The sequence below is a fragment of the Muscardinus avellanarius genome, assembly GCF_963383645.1.
Source record: "Muscardinus avellanarius genome assembly, chromosome: 10".
Taxonomy (NCBI): Eukaryota; Metazoa; Chordata; class Mammalia; order Rodentia; family Gliridae; genus Muscardinus; species Muscardinus avellanarius.
The window spans coordinates 17,152,870-17,176,502 of NC_137796.1; the positions used below are offsets into that span (position 1 = coordinate 17,152,870).

At 51.5% G+C, this 23,633-nt stretch overlaps 1 protein-coding gene across 2 annotated transcripts; it reads right to left on the minus strand.

Annotated features, from left to right (window-relative positions):
* Positions 1-203: 203 nt before the first annotated feature.
* HAS3 (hyaluronan synthase 3) lies at positions 204-13,742 on the minus strand (the record flags this gene model as incomplete). Of its 2 annotated transcripts, none has more annotated exons than XM_080704141.1 (3): positions 204-239; positions 8,783-8,884; positions 13,107-13,742. In XM_080704141.1, the coding sequence occupies 3 exons, from the start codon at positions 13,740-13,742 to the stop codon at positions 204-206; spliced, it is 774 nt and encodes a 257-aa protein (XP_080560267.1). The 2 variants fall into 2 exon arrangements, with proteins under 2 accessions (XP_080560267.1, XP_080560266.1); XM_080704140.1 differs by lacking the exon at positions 204-239 and adding an exon at positions 7,220-8,143.
* Between the last annotated feature and the right edge of the window lie 9,891 nt (positions 13,743-23,633).

Genomic DNA, 23,633 nt, shown 5'->3' on the forward strand with positions numbered 1-23,633 from the left:
GTTTGTCCCATGGTTTTCTGCCCTATTTTCTTACTAGTTTCTTGAATTGTTCTTGTGGACTTTTCCTCAGGGATACTTGGCCTGCAGGTCCCAATTCACGTGTAATCCCCTGCTCCTCACTGAGAATCAGCTCACTGCTCTCGAGAGATGTTGCATTGGTGAATGGACCATGCTTTGGTAGCTCTGACCTGGGCAGCTTGGATCTAGTCATCTTTTACTGCCAGACCCTTCCCTGGGGGCTTGAACACAGAACAGGGAGGTGGGCAACCACTTCATGCACCCACCAAATCAGTTTCCACTTGACTGGGCCTGCAGCTCCGTTCTCCTGGGACTTAGAGGCAGCCAGACTTAAGGCTCCTCTGCTCATCCAGCTCCCTCTCCACTGGTACTCCCAATCAAAGAACCTCAAAATTTAAACCGATATGGATGGGAATATGGGACTGGGGTGGGGGTGGGGGTGAAGGGGGTAAATCACTGTGCTGTGTTCAGCCTGACGTGAAGGATGGTTGGTTTTTTCCCACATTGTACCTTTTCTTACTATTTCTCTAATAAATGGGATGAGAGGGCTGCTGCTGTTAATTTTATTACATGTTCCACAGGAAGGGAAGTTTACCCTCTGCTTTTCATTGTTTCATCTTGGCCGCAATCGTACATTACCTGCCAGCTAAAATGCTGTCACTCAAAAGAGATAGCAAGCTTTAGTTTTTAGCCATAGCTCACTCATTTACCAGTTATTTCACCACTGACCCTGCCCAGCTCTACAATAATAAAAACCACCATAGGTGTACAGTTGTCATCAGGGTAGGCCTACAGTATTCCCCAGGTCAAGGCAGCTGTGACAACTTTGCCTACTTTTGAATTTCACTGATAAATTTGTGGTGGGGGGGTAGGGGAGGGTCTGGGGGTAGAACCCAGGGGCATTCAACCTCCTTCCTAACCACATCCCCTGCTCTATTTTTATTCTTTATTTTGAAACAGGGTCTCACTGAGTTGCAGAGGGCCTAAGTAGCTGAGGCTGTCCAAGAACCACGATCCTCTGGTTTCCGCCTCCCTAATGCTGGGATTACAAGTGTGCGCCACCACGCCCGGCCACTGATAAAATTTTTCTTATCTCCAGTCTTTTTGAAAGTGGAATAAAGTATCAGTTTTATTAAGTACAGAGAAGTAGCTGAGATAACAGCTGTTATATTTTGGATCTGAAATGTCTCGTAAAAGCTCATGTGTTGATAGCTTAATACCCAGTGTGGCTGCATTTGGAGAAGGAAGGTGATTAGATCTTGAGGGACTAACCTCAGTGGGTTAGACTGTTGATGGATTCATGCTTTAATCAGCTATTGGGCCATGGTGGAGACTTCAAAGGGAGGGGGCGAAGCCTTGTTGGAGGAAGTAGGTCACTGGGGGTATGTCTTTGAAGGGTGTATTCTGTCTCTGGTCCCTTCCTCTCTGTGATTCTTTGCTTCTCAGCAGCCATAATGTCAGAAGCTCTGCTACACTATATTCTCATACCACGATTTTCTGCCCTACCACATGCCTAGAAAGAATGGAGCCAAGTGACCATGGACTGAAAGAAACCTGAAACTATGTAATCCAGAATCTTCACTCAGCACAGCAACAGAAAGCTAACACACCAGCATTATGTGAGAATGTTTATTTGACAAATAAGTACAATATAAAATTTCTGACCTGAAATATTAAAAAAAAAAAAAAAAAAAAGCAGAGGCTCCAAGGCAAACAACAGAAGCAGACGCTCTTGGTTTCTAGCAGCAGGACAGTGGCTGTCGTGTGACCAGGAAGCATTCCCATTTTGCATCATTCCATCCTGGCTCCAGGCGGACGTAGCACCATGGTCATCCAAGAAGCACCACAGAGAGAAAAAGGGGTGACCAGGACCCTGTAGTGGCACTGAGCAGCCACCATGACATTGGGAGTACAAAACACAAAAGCACCAAAGTGACCGTGGAAAATGGACACAGAGCTGGGAGAGCCGGAGTGGGTAGGAGGCTGAGGTGGAGACCCAGCTTGAAGCTAAGGCTGAGGTTGGCGGCTCCCAAGGGCAAGACAGCAGCCAAAGCACAATGATGGCAACCAGGTCACTGTCGGCTCCAAGACTAGCTCCAGTGGCGCCTGTCACTCACTGAGGAGACCAGTACACTGGTGAAGCCCTAACAGATCTTTGGAGGTCACTGCTGTCAAGAGAGAGGTGGGAGCCAGGCGTGGTGGCGCACGCTTGTAATCCCTGCGCTTGGGAGGCTGAGACAGGAGGGTTGCACAGGTTCGAAGCCAGCCTCAGCTACTCAGTGAGGCTCACAGCAACTCAGTGAGACCGTTTCCAAGTGAAATATAAAATAGGTCCGGGAGTATAGCCCGGAAGTAGAAAGCCTCTGGGTTCCACCCCCAGTGCCACAAAAGAAAGAGAGAGAGAGGTGGGATCTGGGCGTGGTGGTATACACTTGTAATCCCAGCATTTGGGGGGAGCTGAGGCAGGAGGATCGCAGTTCACAGACAGCCTCAGCTCCTTATAGGCCCTTTGTAACTCAGTGAGATCCTGTTTTAAAATAAAGAATAAAAAATAGAGCTAGGGTTGTAGCTCGGAGATAGAATGCCTCTGGATTCCAACCTCAATACCGCAAGAAGAAAAAAAAAAGGTGGGCACCTAAAAGGAGCCCATGGCAGTCAACGTCACCAACTCCACGGCCTTGGGACAGCAAGAAGAGCTACAGGAGAAGCTGGCAGCTACCAAGGAAAAGTGCCAGCTGAACCAAAAGTTGGGGATAATAAGCCAGGTATGGTGGCACACATCTGTAATCCAGCAGCTGAGGAGGCCTGAGGAAGGAGGATCACAAGTTCAGGGCAACTTAGTAAGACCCTCCTTCAAAATAAAAAGGGCTAGGGGTGTAGCTCAGTGGTAGACCACCCCTGGGTTCGGTCCAGTACCAAAGGGGGAAAAGAAGTTGGGGAAGATAGACATTGGGGGATGATTACTCCTGGCTTGACAATACCACAGCCTGGCTTGAGGAGCTGGCTTCTGCAGGACTTGGCAGAGGGGAGGGCCATATGATGGAGGAGACAGACATTGGTGTCAGTGCTGTGGTGGAGTTGTTTGGGCAGAGGTGGCAGGACCAGTGGGTCCTCACCATGAAGCATGCCATGGAGTGCTTCCAAGAAGGGGAGTCTGATCCTCACCCTCAGGGACAGAGGTGTGCTGCAGGAAAAGGATGTGCAGGTAAACACGAATCAGTGTATAAAAAGTGGGCAGAGAAGCCAGGCGTGGTGGTGCACACTTGTAATCCCAACATTTGGGAGGCTGAGACCGGAGGATCAAGGTTCGCAGACAGCCTCAGCTTAGGCCCTTCGCAACTTAGTGAGACCCTGTTTCAAAACAAAAAATAACAAAATAGGGCAGGGGGTGTAGCTTGGAGGTCAAATGCCCCTGGGTTACATCCCCAGACCCGCAATTAAAAAAAAAAAAAAAGTGGGCAGAAAAGAACATGGAGTTGTGGGAGCATCAGCACCACCTCCCTTATGCAGAGGAAGAGAGCCTGGATATGTCACAGCAAAACCTCCATCCTGGACAAATACACTGAGAAGCTAGAGGGGGAACAGCTATGCTCCTTTCATTTGCACCAGAGCTGTACAGCTGACAGAACTCAAGTACTTGAGTTGGAAGAGACCCCAGTCCTGCCTGCAAATACTTCATGCCTAAGGAGGCAGTGACCTTTAAAAAGTAGAAGAGGGCAAAGGAAACATACGAGGAGGAGGTGGTAGTGTGGACAAATAGATGACTTGCTGTCTCTTAGGCAGCACACTCGAGATGGGGACTTTGGTTCAAGGCTGTGGGGCCAGGCTTGGTGCTTAAGGACCTGAGGCAAGGTTAGTCTCCCTAGAGGATGGCAAAGAGCCTTTGTCTCAGCCCCAGCTTTGGATGACATCCACATGAAGAACATGGGTATCAGTGAGGACTACAGAGCTCTGCCCTCAGTAGGAAGGTAGTGAGGATTGTGGAGATGCTGGAGTCTACTCCATGGGGCTGGGAGGAGGATCGCAAGTGGAAGGGGTTCATTCTGTTCTCTGCCGCCTTGGAGTTCTGCCACAGCTTAGGGGAAGATTCCCCACCTACTGGCTGACCAGCAGCCAAGAGGAGCAGGAGGGACTTGTGGACTTTGAATGGGTCAAGGAGTATTCTGCCCATGGCAGCTGCAAGTCAGACGTGAGGACATTAGCTGAAGCATGGTCAACCTGGGTGAGCAGCAGTGCAGAGCTACCATCCTAGATGAGGAGCCTCTTGTGAATAGAGCCCTGGCCACTGCCCTGCTCCTGTGTCAGAACAATGGGCTGCAGAAAGGTGGCCCAGGTAAAGGTCCCCAACAAGCCCCTGCCCTCAGTGTACACTGCATTTAAGACAAGGTGGGGGCAGGTGACAAGTACAGCTGGCGGGAGGAATACCATGGCTTCATCTAGAACTTCAGAGGGTGGCTACAAGCCCAATACTGAGGTCATTGACAAAGTCTGATGCAGTGGCATGCACCTGTAATTCCAGTACTGAGGAGGATTATAGCTTCAAGGCCAGCCTCAGCAACTTAGTAAGACCCTGTTTCAAAATAAAAAAAATTAAAAGGACCAAGGGTCCTTTTAATTAAAAGCTCAGAATGTCCCTGGGTTCACTCTCCAGTATCTGCCCCCCACACACACACACACATACAAGATCATGGAAATGCACAGCCATGGAGGCCTGGAAACTGTCTCACCATCTCCACTGGAAGAGCTTAAGCAAGATGAACACGTAATGGTAGATGAAGCTGGACAAGGATGTGGCTTCTGAAGAGTATGATTTCCTTGACACCCCTGGACACCATTGCTTAGCTCCAGAGGATGTGCCAGAAGACTCCATGTTTTGTGCTCAGTGGCAGCAACAAGAGTGAACATGAACACCATCACCAAGTAAAGCTGCCTCCATTCTGATCCCATTCCCAACTTTAATGTTAAATAAAATTCCCTCATTTAAAAAACAGGTAAAAATAAATATGCTTACAAATTACTGTGGGAATACAAAAGAGGATTAAATTCTCAGTGAGGAAAAAGTTGTCCAGTTGTATAAAGGCTCTTCCCTTGCAAGAAATGGGAATAAAGCTGAAGACTCAGTTTGGTTTTGCTGCTGAAAAAATGTACAAAATAATTTAGAAAAACCAGTCGAGGTCAAATGTTGTGAGCTTGCTCTCTGTACCTGCCTTCTTTTGGTTTGAGGAAAGTTGATGACCACAGTGGAAGGCAGAGGACTGCTATGAACCAGAATCCAGAATCCATCATCCTGTAGTAGCCTTCAAGTAGAAGCTAAAAAAAAAAAAGCCCTTAAGAAGTCGGAGTTCTGCAGTTGGCTGGCCGGATTTCCTCCATTGTAGTGCTCAAAATAGTTTACTTCTTGGCCAGCAGAAACACGGAAGAGCCTGGAACAATTGCCTTTAGCAAATGCTTGCTGCTTGCAACCATCATGGGTTAGGCTTGATATCAACCAGCAATGTTATTAGTTCTCTTGTGACAACTGTTAGCTATACCTGGGAAACCCTTGAGTTGAGAGGAAGGAAAGCACCAGGGTTTACCCATCTGTGGTCCAGAGCACACATTCCTTTGTAGGAAGCACCTGGAGACGCTAGAGGTGTGGCCCCTCAACTCCTCTCTACCTTAGTGCTGGTTCTGAGGGGTTAGCTGGCTCCTCTGGGAAAGGACAGCAGATAGGCAACTCATGTCAAAAGCTCAATCAGGATCCCAGGCTTCAAACCCAGGAGTTTAATAGTCTAGATTGCAAATCACTAAAAAATGGCTTCCCTTTACTCTAAAAGTAGAAGACATCAAACAGTCCCAGGGCACGTGTGAAAAAAAAAGCAAGAAGCTTAGGATCCAGTTACCAATTCCATTTCCTAGTTTGGTTTCTAGACAGAAGCAATAGTGACTACCCACAACTTAGCTATAAGAATTCTGTAGAAAAGCCACTGAGGAAATGGGCAGTCTCAGAGATGACCAGCTTGGATTTAAGGGTTCGCTTTGGCAACACTGAAAAACTTTCTGTTGATGATTGTCGAGAGCAGCCACCTGAAAGCCATGTGTGCTGACCAGCTGTCAGGAAGTTGGTTCCAAGATGGTAGCCAGTCTGATCAGAGGCTCCCAGTATTCTTGCACTGTGCAGAGAGAAGGCTTGCCTAATGCACAGGGTCATATAAGAAACTTACCATCATGATCATAAGAGTGGAAGAGGGAGTGCACTCTTCCAACACCTCCAAAATGCTGTCTGAAAATAAGGTGGAGTAAAGGAGATGAGATGTCTGCCTCAGATCAAAGCTAAACTTGAGAGGAATTCAGGACTGTACAGGTTAGAATACCCAAGGGCTCACTACCTTTGTGAACACATTGGGTTTGATTTTCCTGCTAGATGACTAAAATCTTTTATCTGCCCAGTAGAGAGATCACAGCCAGCTTGGACTCCATCTGAACAGTTGCCAGGTGGAACAGGTTCAGCCCAACTTGTCCATCCATGGTCTTTAGCACCAACACTACCTTGTTTCTCCTGGTAAACTTTCCCTTTTAATACACTTTAAGCATTTCAGCGCTAACTCCTGCCGGGTTTGGCTCGCCCCTGGGATGCCGAGATGTGAAGTGGGGTACATCACATAAAGCACCGTTCCTGGACCCTGTTTTCTAATATCTAAAGATCAGGCCTCGTGGCTCAGACACAGTCTTACTACTCTGATGACTAGTTGTGGGGGAGGGGACACTGGCTGGCCCAGATCTCTCAGTGGAAGTTCTCCCACTATTGTCTGTGTTCAGACTGACTCGAGGACCCATTCCTACAGGCCGTCATTGCTCACTTACCTGGCAGAAGTTGCTACTGAATGGAAGTTATCACTTGGTGTAGCATACTTCTGAGTTCCTTCTGGATCACAGGGGGAGGAAATGGAATCATCCCCAGAGGCTACTGCCTGCCTTCAGGGACAAGCCGACTAGCAGCCAAAAAATCAAAGCTCCTTTTGCCCAGAGCTTAAAGAATCACTGTCACCCTCTGAGCAGAGCTGCCCTGGCCCTACTACAGTCACACATTTCAGATCTGTCCTCTGAACCATTGAGGAACTAAAACACAGCACTCCCTCCTCCCTCCCACCCTATCTCTTCTCTTCCGCTCCCCTCCCCTCCCTTACCCATTGCACATCTCCCACTCTGCTTGGGGCCTGTGTCACACCTCAGCAAAAGCCAGACTATACTGCTCTGGCTTCTTCCCACATCGCCGGGCAATGATGGCCAAATAAAGCATGAGGAGCGCCACCCAGTAGCAGCCATACAGGATGGCCCCAGAGACAAGGAAGGCCAGCTCGGTCTCACTGAACAGGTCCTGGCAGTAAGCTGTGTAGGCCAGCCCACCCAAGAGAACTGCCACCCAGATGGACACAGGGATAAGGCCAATGAAGTTCACCACGATGGTTTTTCGGCCAGAAGTGCCCCAGCCTGACTTGTTGATGGTAGCAATGGCAAAGATTTTGGCTGGCAGAAGGCTGGACATGTAGAGAAGGGAGTAAAGGGACATGAAGATCATTTCTGCATTGCCCCGGAGGAAACAGGCATAGGTGGCCTTGATAATACCCACCAGCTGCACCGTCAGCAGGAAGAGGAGAATGTTCCAAATGCGGCCACGGTAGAAAAGCTGTATGACTGTGGCGATGAGGAAGAAGGGAAAGAAACCTGTGACCACTGATTCATAGGTCATCCAGAGGTGGTGCTTATGGAACCACAGGGAGTTGTAGAGCCACTCCCTGAAGTAAGACTTGCTCCAGCGGGTCTGCTGGTTAAGCCACCGGAGGTACTTAGTGGGGGTCTCTGTGAGGCACTTGGAGCGCGCTGTGTACTTAGTTCGGTAGCCAAGGCTCAGGACTCGGTTGGTGAGGTGCCGGTCATCCCCAAAGCTGCACTTGCTGCCTAGGAACTTCTGGTGGTACCAGTCCTCTAGGAACTGCTGGAGGAGGCTGTTGCGGTACATGCCCAGTGGCCCACTAATACACTGCACGCAGCCGAAGTATGACTGGCAGGCCCGCTCCACGTTGAAGGCCATCCAGTACCGCACGCTGCTCAGGAAGGAGATCCAGGAGTCATATTTGTTGAGGATCTGAAAAGGAACAGAGCTGCTGGGCCTTCTCACGCAGAGGAGACAGGCACCAGAAACCACAAGACCGAGCCGGGAGTGGTGGCGCACGCTTGGGAGGCTGAGACAGGAGGATCACACAGGTTCGAAGCGAGCCTCAGCTACTTAGTGAGGCTCTCAGCAACCTAGTGAGACCCTGTTTCCAAATAAAATTAAAAAAAAAAAAGGATCTGGGAGTGTATCCCAGAGGTAGAAAGCCCCTGGGTTCCACCCCCAGTACCACCAAAAAAATAAAGAAAGAAACCACAAGACCGTACCCCAAGGTCTGGGACACATTGCTCAAATTTCTGGACATCGGTTCTGTCCCTGCTGGAGGCCTAACCTGGGAGCCACCAGCCAAAAAGTGCCCTTTAGGATCTGTAGCCTCAAAACCCTGTCCTTTACCTGCAGTTTAGGCTCATCTAATTTCCTCCTCATGTGGAAAAGGAACAGGGAAGGAATTGTGTAGCAGGTGAAGTGAGCTCCTGGATACTGGAGAAACCATCAGAGAACCTCCCCCAGAATGCTACCGAGTCAAGATAACCATTTTTCAGGCTTATTCTCTTGGGCTAAGAAAGATAAAGTCCAGCCCTTGAGCCCCAGGACTCCCTGGTTACTTCTTACTTGCACGTCTCCTCCAACTCCCCCTACTTGAGGGTCCTCCTCCAGGACTCGAAGCATCTCGATGGTGCAGGCTGGGTCTAACACTGTGTCAGAGTCGCATACCTGCAGGGGAGTGAGTAAACTGTCAGTCGGGTTTGGCCTCAAGACTGCACACATACCCTCCCCTCCACCGGGCTGCTCCCTGCCTGGGGATGTGACCTCCCTCAGGTGGCTTACTTCCAGCAGAGAACTCATGCGAGGTGGAAGGAGACAGAAGGAAGGAGAGTTGGGGTAGCAGGTTCAGCAGCCCCTAAGTGAGGAGAGAAACCCAGGAGACTGGGTGCTGGGTCTAGAAAGGGAAAGTGCTTTGCAATTGATACGTTTTTGGCCCTAGAGAGATAGGCTCACAGAAGTGGTCTCAAAGACAGTCGTATTGGCACAAACCTGTAATCCCAGTACTCAGCACAGATACAAGGCCAGCCTCAGCAAGTAGTGAGACCACTCAACAACCTAGCAAGACTCTGCTTCCAAACAAGAAATAAAATAGGGCTGGGGGTGTAGGTCAGAGGTAGAATGCCTCTGGGCTCAATCTCCAGTACCACAAAAAGAAGTGCTCTCAAATATTTCGCTGGTAAGCCAGACAAGGTGGTGCGTGCCTCTAATCCCTGTACTAAGGAGGCTTGAAACAAGAGGATCACAAGTTCAAAGCTAACCTCAGTAAGTTAGACCCTGTTTTAAAATAAAATGGCCTGGGGGTGTAGCTCAGAGGCAGAATACCCCTAGGGTTCAATCCCCAATTAAATTCTCTGTGGAGTCCTTGAATAGGAAGGAGGAGCAAGTCACTGAAATCAGATGACAGGCACAGTGAGGCTGAACTGGCACACAGGTGGACTACCAAAACAGCCACTCTTCTTTTGAGCGCTAGGAAGCCATGGGCTGGAAGAAGAGCAAAGACAGGAACAGGCAGCGTGGCTCCTGGAAGACTGCTGAGCCAGAATCCAGGGTTCTGAGCCAGGCATGGTGGTGCACTCCTGTAATCCCAGTACTTGGGAGACTGAGACAGGAGGATCATAGGTTCAAGGACAGCCTCAGCAAGTAGTGAGGTCCTCTGCAACTTAGTGAGATCCTGTTTCAAAATTTAAAAAACACCCGGGCGTGGTGGCGCATGCTTGTAATCCCAGCATTCGGGAGGCTGAGACCTGGAGGATCGCGGTTCGCGGACAGTCTCAGCTACTTAGTGAGGCCCCCTGCAACTCAGTGAGACCCGGTTTCAAAATAAAGAATAAAAAAAAAAAGGAAAAAAAATAGGGCAGAGGGTGTAGCTCAGAGGTCAAATGCCCCTGGGTTCCATCCCCAGACCTGCAAAAAATAAAAATAAAAAAAAAATTAAAAAAAAAAACAGGGCTGGCTGTGTAGCTCAGAGGTAGAATGCCACTGAGTTCAACCCACAGTACCGCAAATAAATAAGGCTGGAGATGTAGCTCAGAGATAGAATGCCCCTGGGTTCCATCCCTTGTACCACTAAAAAATAAGCCAGACTTAATGGCACATGCTTTGTAAACCCTTTCTACATGGGAGGCTAGGGCAGGAGGATCCCAGGTTTGCAGCCTGCCTTAGCTACTTAGGCCTTCCACAACTTAGACCCTGTTTCAAAAATAAAGAATAAAATCCCTGCCGGGCATGGTGGCACACACTTGTAATCTCAGCATTTGGGAGGCTGAGACCAAAGGATCATGGTTTGCGAACAGCCTCAGCTACTTAGGCCCTCCGCAACTCAGTGAGACCCTGTTTCAAAATAAAGAATAGAAAATTGGGCAGGGGTGTAGCTCAGCTTGGAGGTCAAATGCCTCTGGGTTCCATCCCCAAACCCACACACACACACAAAAAGAATAAAGTCCCTGCAAAAAGAATAATAATAGGCCGGGCGTGGTGGCGCGCTTATAATCCCCATGCTTGGGAGGCTGAGACAGGAGGATCACGCAGATTCGAAGCCAGCCTCGCTGGCTTAAGAGACCCCGTTTCCAAATAAAAATATAAAATAGGTCTGGGAGTATAGCCCAGAGGTAGAAGGGTTTCCAGGAACCCCAGTACCACCAAAAGTAATAATATTAATAATAATAATAATAATAATAAGGGCTCTGGGTTTGTTTGTGCATGGTATTGAATATGTGAGTTTTATTTGTTTATTTATTTCTTTATTTTTTTGCCATACTGGGGATGGAACCCAGGGGCATTCTACCTCTGAGCTACACCCCCAAAGCTATTTTTTTTATTCTTTATTTTGAAACAGGGTATCACTGAATTCCAAAGGGCCTCACTAAGTAGTAGCTGAGGCTGTCCTGGAACCACTATCCTCCCATCTTGTTTATTTATTTATGGTGCTAGGGATTCAGCCCAGGGGCATTCTACCTCCAGGCTACATCCCCAGCCCTATTTTTTTTTTTAATTATTCTTTTATTTTGAAACTGGGTCTCACTAAGTTGCAGAGGGCCTCACAAGTTACTGAGTCTGGCCTCAAACCTGCAATCCTTCTATCTCTGCCTCCCAAGTACTGGGATTACAAGCTTGCGCCACCACACCCACGCCCAGCTTATACCCGGCCATTTGAGAACTTCTGAGCAGGATTTCTTTTGCTGTCGTGTTTGCGTGTGTATGTGTATGTTTTCATTCCTGGGATTGAATCCAAGGGCATTCTACCTCTAAGTTATACCCCTACCCCTGTTTTATTTTTATTTTGAAACAGGGCCTCACTAAGTCATTGAGGCACTCTGTGAGCCTGAGATCCTCCTTTCTCAGCCTCCCTAGTGCTAGAATATAGATGTGTGCCAACACACCTGCCACCAGACTTCTTTACCAAAAGGCTCACCATCATGTGGCCCATGGGAAGACATATTTCAAGAGCAGACCTGAGACTCTTCAAGCAGGCTTGCATCCTGGCTCTGCCCCTCACTAACTCTGTGACACAAAGCAAGCTACCTTCTGCGCTTCAGTGTTTTTTGTTTGTTTGTTTGTTTGTTTTTGGTGGTACTGGGGGTGGAACCCAGGAGCTTTCTACCTCTGGGCTATACTCCCAACCCTATTTATTTGGAAATGGTCTAAGTTGCTGAGAGCCTCACTAAGTAGCTGAGTCTGGCTTCGAACCTATGAGGTCCTCCTGTCTCAGCCTCCCAAGTGCGGGGATCACAAGCGTGTGCCACCAAGCCCAGCTCAGTTTTTTGTTTTTTAAACTGGCATTGTAGTCATACATCTTAGTAGGGTACAAGATGGTGGAGGCATGAGCAGAGATAAGAGTACTTACTCCTCAGGAGTATTATGAGGATTAAAATAGCTAATACAAAGCTGGGGGGGCACACGATGTAATCCCAGTGCTTGTGAGGCTAAAACAGGAGGATCACAGGTTCAAAGCCAGTCTCAGCAACTTAAGGCGATACTGTTTCCAAATTAAAAAATTGGGCTGGAGCCAGGCCTGGCATATACACTTGTAATCCCAGCATTCAGGAGGCTGAGACCAGAGGATCGTGGTTGGCAGACAGCCTCAGCTACTTAGTGAGGTCCTCCGCAAGTTAGTGAGACCCTGTTTCAAAAATAAAGAATAAAAAATAGGGTCAGGGGGTATAGCTCAGAGGTCAAATGCCCCTGGGTTCCAAACCCATACCCACACACACCAAAAAAAAAGGCTGGGGATATAATTTGGAAGTAGAATATCTCTGGGTTCAATTCCCAATACCACATACACACACACAAAAAAAGAGAGAGCTGGATGTGATGGCTCACACCTGTAATCCCAGCAGAAGCAGGCTTCTAACCCAGGTCTGTGTGACCCCAGGACTGCTACAGAACCGTTGCACTCATTCAGTGCACAGGGGAGTGTGCACAGCACAAGGACCTTGGTCTCTGGAGGAAGCTGGGCGTGGTGGCACCTGCTGCCCTGTACTTGGGAGCTGAAACCAAAGGATTCAAGGCCAGCCTCAGCAGTTTAGCTAGGCTCTCAGCAATTTAGCAGGCAATTTCAAAATTTAAAAAAAGTAAGTCTGAGCCAGGCATGTTGGCACACACTTGTAATCCCAGTACTTGGGAGGCTGAGACAGGAGGGTGGCACAGGTTTGAAACCAGGCTCAGCTACTTAGGCTCTCAGAAATTTAGTGAGACCCTGTTTCAAAATAAAATATAAAATGGGTCTGGGGGTGTAGCCTGGAGGTAGAATGCCCCCTGTACCACAAAAATAAAAAACAGGTCTGGGAATGTAGTTTGAGGTACAACGTTCCTGGGTTCGATCCTGGAGGGAAGTGTGCCCAGCTGTCCCAATACAGCCCACGCCACCCACACAGCCAGGGAGGCTCCTAACCTGTATGTAGTCCACCGAGTCTCCAAGGGCCTTGAATGCCGTGTACATGACCTCACGCTTGCCGCCCCACTTCTGCATGATGCAAGAGAAGGTGCAGGCCCGCACCACCGCGCGCACGCGCTCCATGCCCGCCTGCAGGCTGGCCTCGGTCTCGCCCTCGCCCGCCTCGTGGTAGTTGCTGCGCCACACGAAGAAGCCGGCTTGCTCGGTGCCGCCCAGCACCTCGTGGAAAATGTCCAGCATGTAGGCATCCTCCTGGCGGTTGCCGTCTACCACCATGACTACCTTGAGCTCGGGGAAGGCGATGCGCTGCGCCGAGCGCAGGCACTTGCGCAAGTAGTCAGGGTCCTCCTGGTAGGCGGCGATGCAGAGAGCCACGGAGCGGCGCCGCGGCCGGGCCAGCTTGAGCGGCCGTCCTGCCCTGCGCATGCGCCGGTGCTCCAGGAAGGCGAACAGACTCTGGATGAGCAGGTGCAGGCCCAGGATGGCGCCATACAGGCCGAAGGACAGGTAGTGCTTTTCTGTGTGAATGAACTGGTAGCCTGTCACGTAGGCTGCCAGGATGCCACCCAGCACCGCCAGGGCAAACAGGCTGGTGCCCACCACACGCAGGGCTGTCGTCAGCTGCACCGGCATCTGGTGGGAGAAGGTGGGAGATGCATCAGGCAGGAAGGAGTATTTCCAGCAGTGAGAGTGGGCATTCCCTGAGCCTGACCCAGACAAGGAAAACGGCCCACGAACAGCCCGTGCCTCAACCCAGCGCCCTAATGTAGAAGGCGCAGAAGCCAGACTACTGCTTCAAAGGCCAGCTCCGCTCACCGAGGCGGCGCCCTAGTTATTTCATCTGTAACATGTATATTACATAGTGGGGTGTGGGGGTGCAAGCCTGTGATCCCAGTGCTTGGGAAGTTGAGACAGGAGGGTCACAGGTTCAAGACCAGCCTCAGCACCTTGACAAGGTCCTCCTAACTTATTAAGACCCTGTTTCAGCAACAACAAAACCTGCTAAGGGGTATAATGCTCCTGGGTTCAAGCCCCAGTACCACACAATTTTATACACACACTACATATATATTTATATATACACACGTATACGTATGTATAAATACAATCTTTGAGAGGTAAATGTGTGACGTATGTAAAGAAAGCAGAGTAGCATTTACACCTCAGCCAAGCACAGGCCTGAGTCATATGCTACCCTGGTAATGACAGTGGGATCTGCCCAGCCCGGAGCTCTATAGGTAAGCTTGAGTGGGGCCCTGCGACCTCGGGTCCCTGTGCACAGGGGGCTCTGCAGGCAGAGGAAGGGTCCAAGAGCCACAAGCCCGAGAGGAGGGGTCACTGGTGAAGCACAGCCCTGGCCGCTGGACGGGGGAGGCGCCACATGGGGCCCATGCCCCATAACCCTGCACTGGGGAGGCTGAGGCTGGAGGATCGCAGGTGGGAGGCCAGGCTCAACAACTTCTCAGACTCTCAAAATAAGAAATAAGAGGGCTGGAGTGTAACTGGGAAGTAGAATGCCCCTGGGTTCCATCCTCAGTTACCCTCCCACTAAAAAGGGAAAAGAAGAAAAGGAAGGAAAGTGGGAAGGAAAAAGGTGACAGCTGGGGGAAAAAGGTGACAAGAGCCAGGTGAGGTGACACATGGCTGAGATCCCAGGACGTGGGAGGCTGAAACAGGAGGATCACAGGTTCAAGGCCACCCTCACCAAGTGGTGAGACTCACTTTCATCAACCTGGCAAGATCCTGTTAAAGATTTTTTAAAAATAGGGCTGGGGTGTAGCTCCGAGGTAGAATGCCCCTGGGTTCCATCCCCAGTACCACAAAATAAGATGCAAAGACTTCTGCTGGGCATGGTGGCACATACTTATAATCCCAGTATTTGGGAGGCTGCGAAAGGCAGATCACAGTTCTCAGACAGCCTCAGCTACTTGGTGAGGCCCTTTGAAACTCAGTGAGACCCTGTTTCAAAATAAAGACTAAAAAATAGGGCTGGGGGTTTCACTCGGAAGTAGAACGCCCCTGGGTTCCATCCCCAGTATTGCAACACACACACACACACACACACACACACACACACACACACACACACACACCCCGACTTCTTTCTCAGGACAAAATCAGTAAGAGAAACTTCCCTGTGTTCTCCAGGAAAGGGCGGGAAAGCGAGGGGGACGAGATGAGAGCCCAGTAGTGAGTTGCCTAGGGAGCCGCACCGCCTCTGCAGCAGCCTGGGGAGATGGCTGCCGGGGAGCCCTGGCCGCTTGGTCCTAGTGCCCGGCTGAAATCTCCGCGCTGCTCCCCCAGCCCAGCCACTCCTGGAAACCATGCCAGGGTGCCAGGCTTCCGTTTGCAACTAAGTCAGGCTCCTAACATCTGCCCGGATGTTTTAATGAGGAGCCCAGTCCTGCACCAGACTTGGCTTTAAGACCAGCTCTACTGCCTCCTGGCGCCTGACCTTGTTGCCCAAGTTCCCTGTGCCTTGGTCCCCCCCACCACCACTATGGCGGGGGCCCTATAGGTTTCTTGGTTCATAGGTTTCAGGTAAAACCATTTCCCAGACAATGGAAACACACCAGCCCTCTAGGGTTGCCCAAGTGGCAGGCCAGATCAGAGGGAAGAGGAGGGAGAGGCCGCCGAGGACTGCTCGCCGCCCTCCATTCTGACCCAAGCCTCCCCTGTCGCTCGCGCCACCTGCCCCACCTGGAGAATCCGCTTCTACCCCGGGACTCCAGACAATGACGTCTCACTTCCAAGCGGTGCCAACTCCAGGACTCTGCAAAGGCGCCCCCTCCCCAGTCCAAGCACGCCTTCCTGCCAGGGGACACCTTGCTCCGGAGGGCGAGGAGCTCGCAGTCACCGCCTATAGCCGGAGGCACGGCACCAGCGCTGGAGCCGCGCGCTCGCGGCCTCGCCTCCCCGGGGCGCGGAGTCGGGGTCCTGCCCCGCGGCCCGGGAGCCCGCCGCGCTCCCGAGGCGCAGGCCCCCGGCCCGGCGACCCCGGCCCCACCACCCGGCGACCCCGAGGCTGCGCTCGGCGGGGCAGCGCGCCGGGTCCCGGCCACACCCGTGCTCCCGCACCGCAGCGGCTGGGCCTGCTCATCTCGCCGGCCCCGCCACCTTGGCAAAAGTGTGCCTGCAGACAAAGGCGACATCCCTGGTGTCGCCGGTCCCTAGCTTGCGCGGGGGACCCTCCCCGCGGGATTCGGGGCGCGCTCGGTGCCCCCTCCCCACGGAGGACGCGGAAGCCCCGCAGCCCGGCCCCGCGTGCAGCCAGCCGGCGCGGGCTGTCACCCAGCGGGCGGGGGTCCCACGGCCGCCCCCCTCCCCTCGGGGCGCCCCGGGAGCCGGCCAGGCTGCAGGGCGCACGCAGGGCCAAGGGCGCGAGGTTCGCGCTGTCCCCGAAGCCGGCCCGCCAAGGACGGGACTCCGAGCCACCCCGAAACTTTGCGGGGCTGCGGCGCCCCTCGTGGACAGGTGCGCCCGCCGGGGCCGGGGCCGGGGCCGGGGCCGAAACTTGTGCGGCGCCTCCGCCCTCCGCCCGCAGGGGCCGGCGCCCGCGAGTGCGAAGCCCCGGGCCGCCGCCTCGCCCGCCCCGCGCCCCGGAGGAGGGCCTGGGGAGCCAGGGCGCGGGGCCGGCGGCCCTGCCCCGCCGCGCGCTCGCCGTGCCGCCGCCGCCGCCGCCGCCCGGGCTCCGCAGGCCCGCGGCCCCACGCCGCGCCGCCGCCGCGCTCCCCGGCGAGCCGGCCGGGCGCCTAGGTCCCCGCGCGGCCCCGGCCCCGAAAGTTGGCAGGAGCGGGAAGGCGCCCGCGGGCTCGGCCGGCGGGTCCCGCGTGGCCGCAGGTCTCGGGCGGGGAGGGGCGGGCTGCGCGCCCCGGGAAGCGGAGTCCCCGGACCCCAAGGCTGCGCTGAGCCCGCCGGCCCGGGAAGCGGGCTCTGTGCCCAATTCAGAACCTCGAGCGTCGTTAACTTTCAAGATCACCCGCAGGGACCTCCAAACCATCACGCTCGTCCCCGCCCCCAAGCCCCGCTCTCTACGCCCGCAGCCTCCTTACCCTGCAAAGCCGGCGCCGAGCAAACCTTCCCCCGACTTCTGTGGGCTGCCGGCTGCACAGGAGGCTCCCTAAAACCGAGGCAGCGGAACCTTCCTGATGGCGAGAAATAGGAGAATAATCGTCAAATACGAAAAGGCTGGTCAAAGGTGTTAACAATTGCGGCAAGCTGAGCTTTCCTTCCGCAGTGGGGCGCTGCAGACATTGGTGCTGACTGCAAAAGCCGCAGATGCCTGTGCAGGGACTTGGAGCTTCCAGTGTCTTAAAGCCGAACGATTTCCTCCTCCTTCTTTTGACACCCCTGACTTCCTGAATTCCCACTGACCTCATGGCCCGAGGCTTTCAGGTCCCTAGAAGCTGGCGCTAGACTTGGGGGCTTGGCTTGGAGGGGTTTGGGGGGAAGGGGGCAGAGTATTGTTAGAACCATCTGAAGACGCAGAGCTTCTGTATCTCAGAAAAACTTTTCTTTTTTTTTTTTTTTGTGATACTGGGGGTGGAACCTAGAGGCTTTCTACCTCCGGGCTATACTCCCAGACCTTTTTTTTTTTTTTAATTTGAAACAGGTTTTCACTAGGTTACTGAGAGCCTCACTAAGTAGCTGAGGCTGGCTTCGAACCCGTGCGATCCTCCTGTCTCAGCCTCCCAAGCGCAGGGATGACAAGCGTGCGCCACCACGCCCAGCTTGTATCTCAGAAAAAGTTAAGGGGAAATGATAGACGGGTAAAAAATGAATTGACATGTCCCTCAAACACATCTGAGACAACTTCCATCACTTTCCAAGCTACAACAAATTCATAAGCACCTGAGCTGGGGTCCAAAAGATACTCTTCCCAGGAGTCTCAAGGACACAGGGGCTGGCCTCTGGTCCTCGCTCAGGCTACAGACCTGAGACCCCCAGACCCACGTATCCATCTGCTCCCATCGCGCAGCGCAAAAGTCACACTGCTTGAAAAGTGTCCATTCATGTGCTATATGCATTGAGCACATACAGTTTTTAGAAACTAGTATTGAAAGTGGGCATGGTAGTGCACACCAGTCATTCCAGTACTTGGGAAGCTGAGACAGGAGGATCTCAAATTCCAGGCCAGCCTCTCAGAAACTTAGTGAGACACTCCGCAGCTTAGTGAGACTATTTCAAGGTCAAAAAAAATATATGTGGGGCGTGGTGGCGCACGCTTGTAATCCCAGCATTCGGGAGGCTGAGACAGGAGGATTGCAGTTCGCAGACAGCCTCAGCTACTCAGTGAGACTCTTTGCAACTCAGTGAGACCCTGTTTCAAAAATAAAGAATAAAAAATAGGGCTGGAGGTGTAGTTCCGAGGCAGAATGCCCCTGGGTTCCATTCCCAGTACAGCAAGAAAGAAAGAAAGAAAGAAGAAAGAAAGAAAGAAAGAAAGAAAGAAAGAAAGAAAGAAAGAAAGAAAAAATAAGGCTGGGGGTGTTGCTCAGAGGTAGAATGCCCAAAGTTCCATTCCCAGTACCGTAAAAAATAAATAATAATAATAATAAGCGCATATTATAATCCCAGCTTTTGGGAGGCTGAGACAGGAGAATCAAAGCCAGCTTCAGCTACTTAGTGAGACTCTATTTCAAAATAAAGAATAAAAATAGGGCTGGGAGTGTGGCTTGGAGGTGGAATGTCCCTGGGTTCAATCCTAGTAATGACTCCACAATCTGGACCTCCAGGTGGCCTGAGGGGCCCTATTAGGGCTCTCAATACCAAGATGGAGAGATAAGCAGTAGCCTGGTGAAGAGGAGGGCGGGGAGTCAGCTAGCCAGTTCTGCTACTAGTGGTGTGGCAGTGAGCCCCAGCGGCTCCATCCCAGAATGAGGGCTCCTGTGCTCAGTACACCCCAGGGAACCTGGCCGAGAGCGGCATATGGGGCCCATGCTTTGGCCTCTGCGTGCCCACCCCCAAGCACTGGATGACAGAAAGGCCAGGGATCTGTGTCTGGATAAATGAAAATCTCTCTCTCTCTCTCTCTCTCTCTCTCTCTCTCTCTCTCTCTCTCTCTTCTCTCTCTCTCTCTCTCTCTCTCTCTCTCTCCCTCTCTCTCTCTCTTGCTTTTTTTTTTGCAGTAGTAGGGATGGAACGCAGAGGCATTCTACCTCTGAGCTGCACCCGCAGCCCTATTTTATTTATTTATTTATTTATTTATTTATTTATTTATTTATTTATTATTTTTGCTGTACTGGGGATGGAACCCAGGGGAATTCTACCTCCGAGCTACATCCTCAGCCTTATTTTTTAATTCTTTATTTTGAAACGGGGTCTCACTGAGTTGCAAAGGGCCTCACTAAGTAGGAGCTGAGGCTGTCTGTGAACTGCGATCCTCCTGTCTCAGCCTTCCAAATGCTGGCATTACAAGCATGTACCACCACTCCTGGCTTTTTTTTTTTTTTTTTTTTTAATGGTACTGGGAACTGAACTCAGGGGCATTTTACCTCCGAGCTACACCCTCAGCCCTATTTTTTATTCTTTATTTTGAAACCTGGTCTCACTAAGTTGCAGAAGGCTTCACTAAGTAGCTGAGGCTGGCTGTGATCCTGCGATCCTCCTGTCTCAGCCTCCCAAGTACTGGGATTACAAATGTGCACTGCCACCACCACACCGGGTAATCTGCAACATCTTAGATCAGGGAAAACGGGGGTGGTAGAGGCAGAAACAGATGCGTGGACCCGTGGGGAGCAAATCCCCAGGTAGAGGATCACCCCCCCCGCCCCCCGTGCAGAGGTAGCCCTGCATGGCCAGCAGAAGCAGAAATCCAGACTTTCACGTGAAATCTCCTAAGTTTTAAATGTTGGTAACTAATTCAAATGTTGAAAAAGTGCTCTGTAGCTGGACATGGTGTCTCATGCTTGTAATCCCCGCGCTTGGGAGGCTGAGACAGGAGGACCGCACAGGTTCAAAGCCAGCCTCAGCTACTTAGTGAGGCTCTCAGCAACTTAGTGGTACTTTATTTTCAAATAAAATATAAAATAGCTCTGGGAGTGTAACCCTGAGATAGAAAAGCCCCTGGGTTCCACCCCCAGTACCACACAAAAGAAGAAAGAAAGAAAGAAAGAAAGAAAGAAAGAAAGAAAGAAAGAAAGAAAGAAAGAAAGGAAGGAAGATGCTCTGTAGGTAAGGCAAAGGTAACTGTCACATCCAGCCAATTAGCTGCCTGTAAGTGACCTGTTCTGAAACTCTGTGGGCAGCCAGTTTCCAAAGTCCTCTCTCCGCAGGACAGCACCACCTCTCTGGGTGTACATTCCTTTCCCTGGACACTCTCTTGCCGAGTAAATTTCTAAGGCTCTGACGCTAACCCAGGACATCGTCTTGCTTGTGTCCCTAGGTTCACTAGAGTGGGCTGGTTCAGCACAAACTCAATTAAAACCAGTTAAAACCACCGGAAAGAGACGGGCGTGGTGGCGCACGCTTGTAATCCCAGTACTTGGAAGGCTGAGACAGGGGGATCACGGTTCACAGCCAGCCGCAGTTACTTAGTGAAGCTCTCGGCAACTTAATGAGACCCTGTTTCATCAATAAAGAATAATAATAACTTAAAAAGCCAGTGTGGTGGCGCACACTTTTAATTCCATTACCTGGGAGGCTGAGACAGAAGGATCACTCAGGTTGAAAGCCACCCTCAGCTACTTAGGCTCTCAGCAATTTAGTGAGACCCTATTTCCAAATAAAATAGAAAATAGGTCTGGGAGTATGGCCCAGAGGTAGAAAAGCCCCTAGGTTCCACTCAGTACCACCACCAAAAAAGGAAAAAAAAGAAAGAGAAAGAAAGAAAGAAGGAAAGAAGGAAAGAAAGAGAGGGCTGGGGGTATAGCTCGGAGGTAGAATGCCCCTGGGTTCCATCCCCAGTACTGCAAAAAGAAAAAAGGAAAAAAAAGAGGCCAGGCGTGGTGGCGCACGCTTGTAATCCCCGTGCTTGGGAGGCGGAGACAGGAGGACCGCGCAGGTTTGAAGCCAGCTGCGCTGGCTTAAGAGACCGTTTCCAAATAAAACGTATAAAATAGTTCTGGGAGTGTAGCCTGGAGGTAGAAGGGTTTCCAGGAACCCCAGAACCACCAAAAAGAGAAAAGAAAAAAAAAAAAGAAGAAAGAAAGAAAAAGAGAGAGAGAAAGAAAGAAAGAAAGAAAGAAAGAAAGAAAGAAAGAAAGAAATCCCAGAGTCAAAGCCAGGCCTGTTGGTACACCCCAGTAACCTAAGAAAAAAGACTGGAGTGTAGATCAGAGGTAGAAAGATAGAATACTCTTGGGTTCTATCCCCAGTACCATGAAAGAACACTGAGATAGAGAGAGAGAGAGAGAGAGAGAGAGAGAGAGAGAGAGAGAGAGAGAGGAGAGAGGAGAGAGGAGAGAGGAGAGAGGAGAGAGGAGAGAGGAGAGAGAGGAGGAGAGGAGCCTCCTGCAACATGGAGAGCTGAAGGCCCTTTCTCAAAGGTGTGGAGGACTGGAGGTGACCGATACTGACAGCGCCACAATATTTCACTGTTCAACTAATTTTCAAATCCCGACTTCTGAAGTTCTCAGGCCCCTGTACTGATAGGAACCCCTCCCGTGCCCCTGGCGTAGCTGATGCTTGGCAGAGCGAACCATCCTCGCAGTAACCAGGTGCCCCTGCTACCTGCCCTTCTGCTCTGCTGGCCTCTGAGTGAGGCCTGCCTCCCGAGGCAGGAGGATGGCGTCCTGCTGTGCAGCGTCCTCGGCCTCTGACCTCCGGCTCCAGCTCCCTGCCCTGGCATCCGGCCCACAGCCTGTGGCAAAGAGGACCACGCCCTGCTACCCAGCCTCTGCCGCCCCGCGTTGTGCCATCAGCTTCTCCTGTGCCGGCCACCAGAGAGACCTTCTGGAGCTAATGACAGATTTAGAATAATCTCCAAAAACAAACACATTAGTCTCCAAGATAGGCGTGGTGGCGCACGCTTGTCATCCCAGCGTTTGGGAGGCGGAGACAGGAGGATCGCACAGCTACCTTATCAGCTACTTAGTGAGACCCTGTTTCCAAATAAAATATTAAAACAAAGGTCTGGGAGTATAGCCCGGAGGTAGGAAGCCTCTGGGTTCCACCCCCAGTACCACCAAAAAAAAAAATAGATAGATAGATAGATAGATGATAGATAGATAGATAGATAGATAGATCTGGGAGTATAGCCTGGAGGTAGAAAAGCCCCTGGGTTGCAGCCCAATACCACACACACACAAAAAAAGGAATAAAAGAGCCGGGCGTGGTGGCGCACGCTTGTAATCCCCGCGCTTGGGAGGCGGAGACAGGAGGATCGCGCAGGTTCGAAGCCAGCCGCGCGCGCTGGCTTAGGAGACCCTGTTTCTAAATAAAAATATAAAAATAGGTCTGGGAGTGTAGCCCAGAGGTAGAAGGGCTTCCAGGAACCCCAGTACCACCAAAAAAAAAAAAGGAATAAAAGATAGGACTGGGGGTGTTGCTCAAAGGTAGAATGTCCTTAAGTTCCATCCCTAGTACTGAAAAAAAAAAATAGAGCCTGGTATGGTGGGGCACGCCTGTAATGTCAGTATTCGGGAAGGATACAGGAGGATCGTGGTTCACAGACAGTCTCAGCTACTTAGGCCCTTTGCAACTCAGTAAGACCCAGTTTTAAAATAGAATAAGCTGGGTGTGGTGGCACACTCTTGTAATCCCAGCATTCGGGAGGCTGAGACCAGAGGATCGCAGTTCGCGGACAGCCTCAGCTTCTTAGTGAGGCCCTCTGCAACTCAGACCCTGTTTCAAAATAAAGAATAAAAAATAGGGCAGGGGGTGTAGCTCGGAGGTCAAATGCCCCTGGGTTCCATCCCCAAACCCGCAAAAAAAAAAAAAAAAATAGGGCTGGGGGTGCAGCTTGGAGGTGAATGCCCCTGGGTTCCATTCCCAATACCAACACACACACACACACACACACACACACGCACAAATAAATAAATCATTAAAAAATAGGGCTGGGGGTGCAGCTTGGAGGTGAATGCCCCTGAGTTCCATCCCCAGTCACACACACACACACACACACACACACACACACACACACACACACACACACACAAGAAACCTCCCCATCTGCACGTGCAGTGCTTCCACCTCGCAGCAGGCCCGTCCCTGGCCTGACCACATGGGGCTTTCTCTGTAGTGCTGGCTAATACGTAATTCAAAGTGAAAGCGTGTGCGCTGACTCCAGCCAGGCAGCCCTGGACAAAGGCGGCCCTGCTGCCTCTCCCTCTTCTGATAAGCAGTCTGTGACCCATGTGGAGGAGCAGGCTTGACCTCGGAGCTGCGGGGACAGTGGTCGATCTTAACTCCGGCCTGGCTCTCCTCTAATGGAGGAACGTTTTTCTTTTTAAATTAAGGGGCCTCCGCTGGGCTGGAGGCCGAGTGGCCAGCCCCTGCGAGGGCGCCAGGTTCTCTGATGCAGCCTTGACGGCGAGGACTAGGAGCACGGCCCACTGATGGCTGAAAGCAACCGGACCTGGG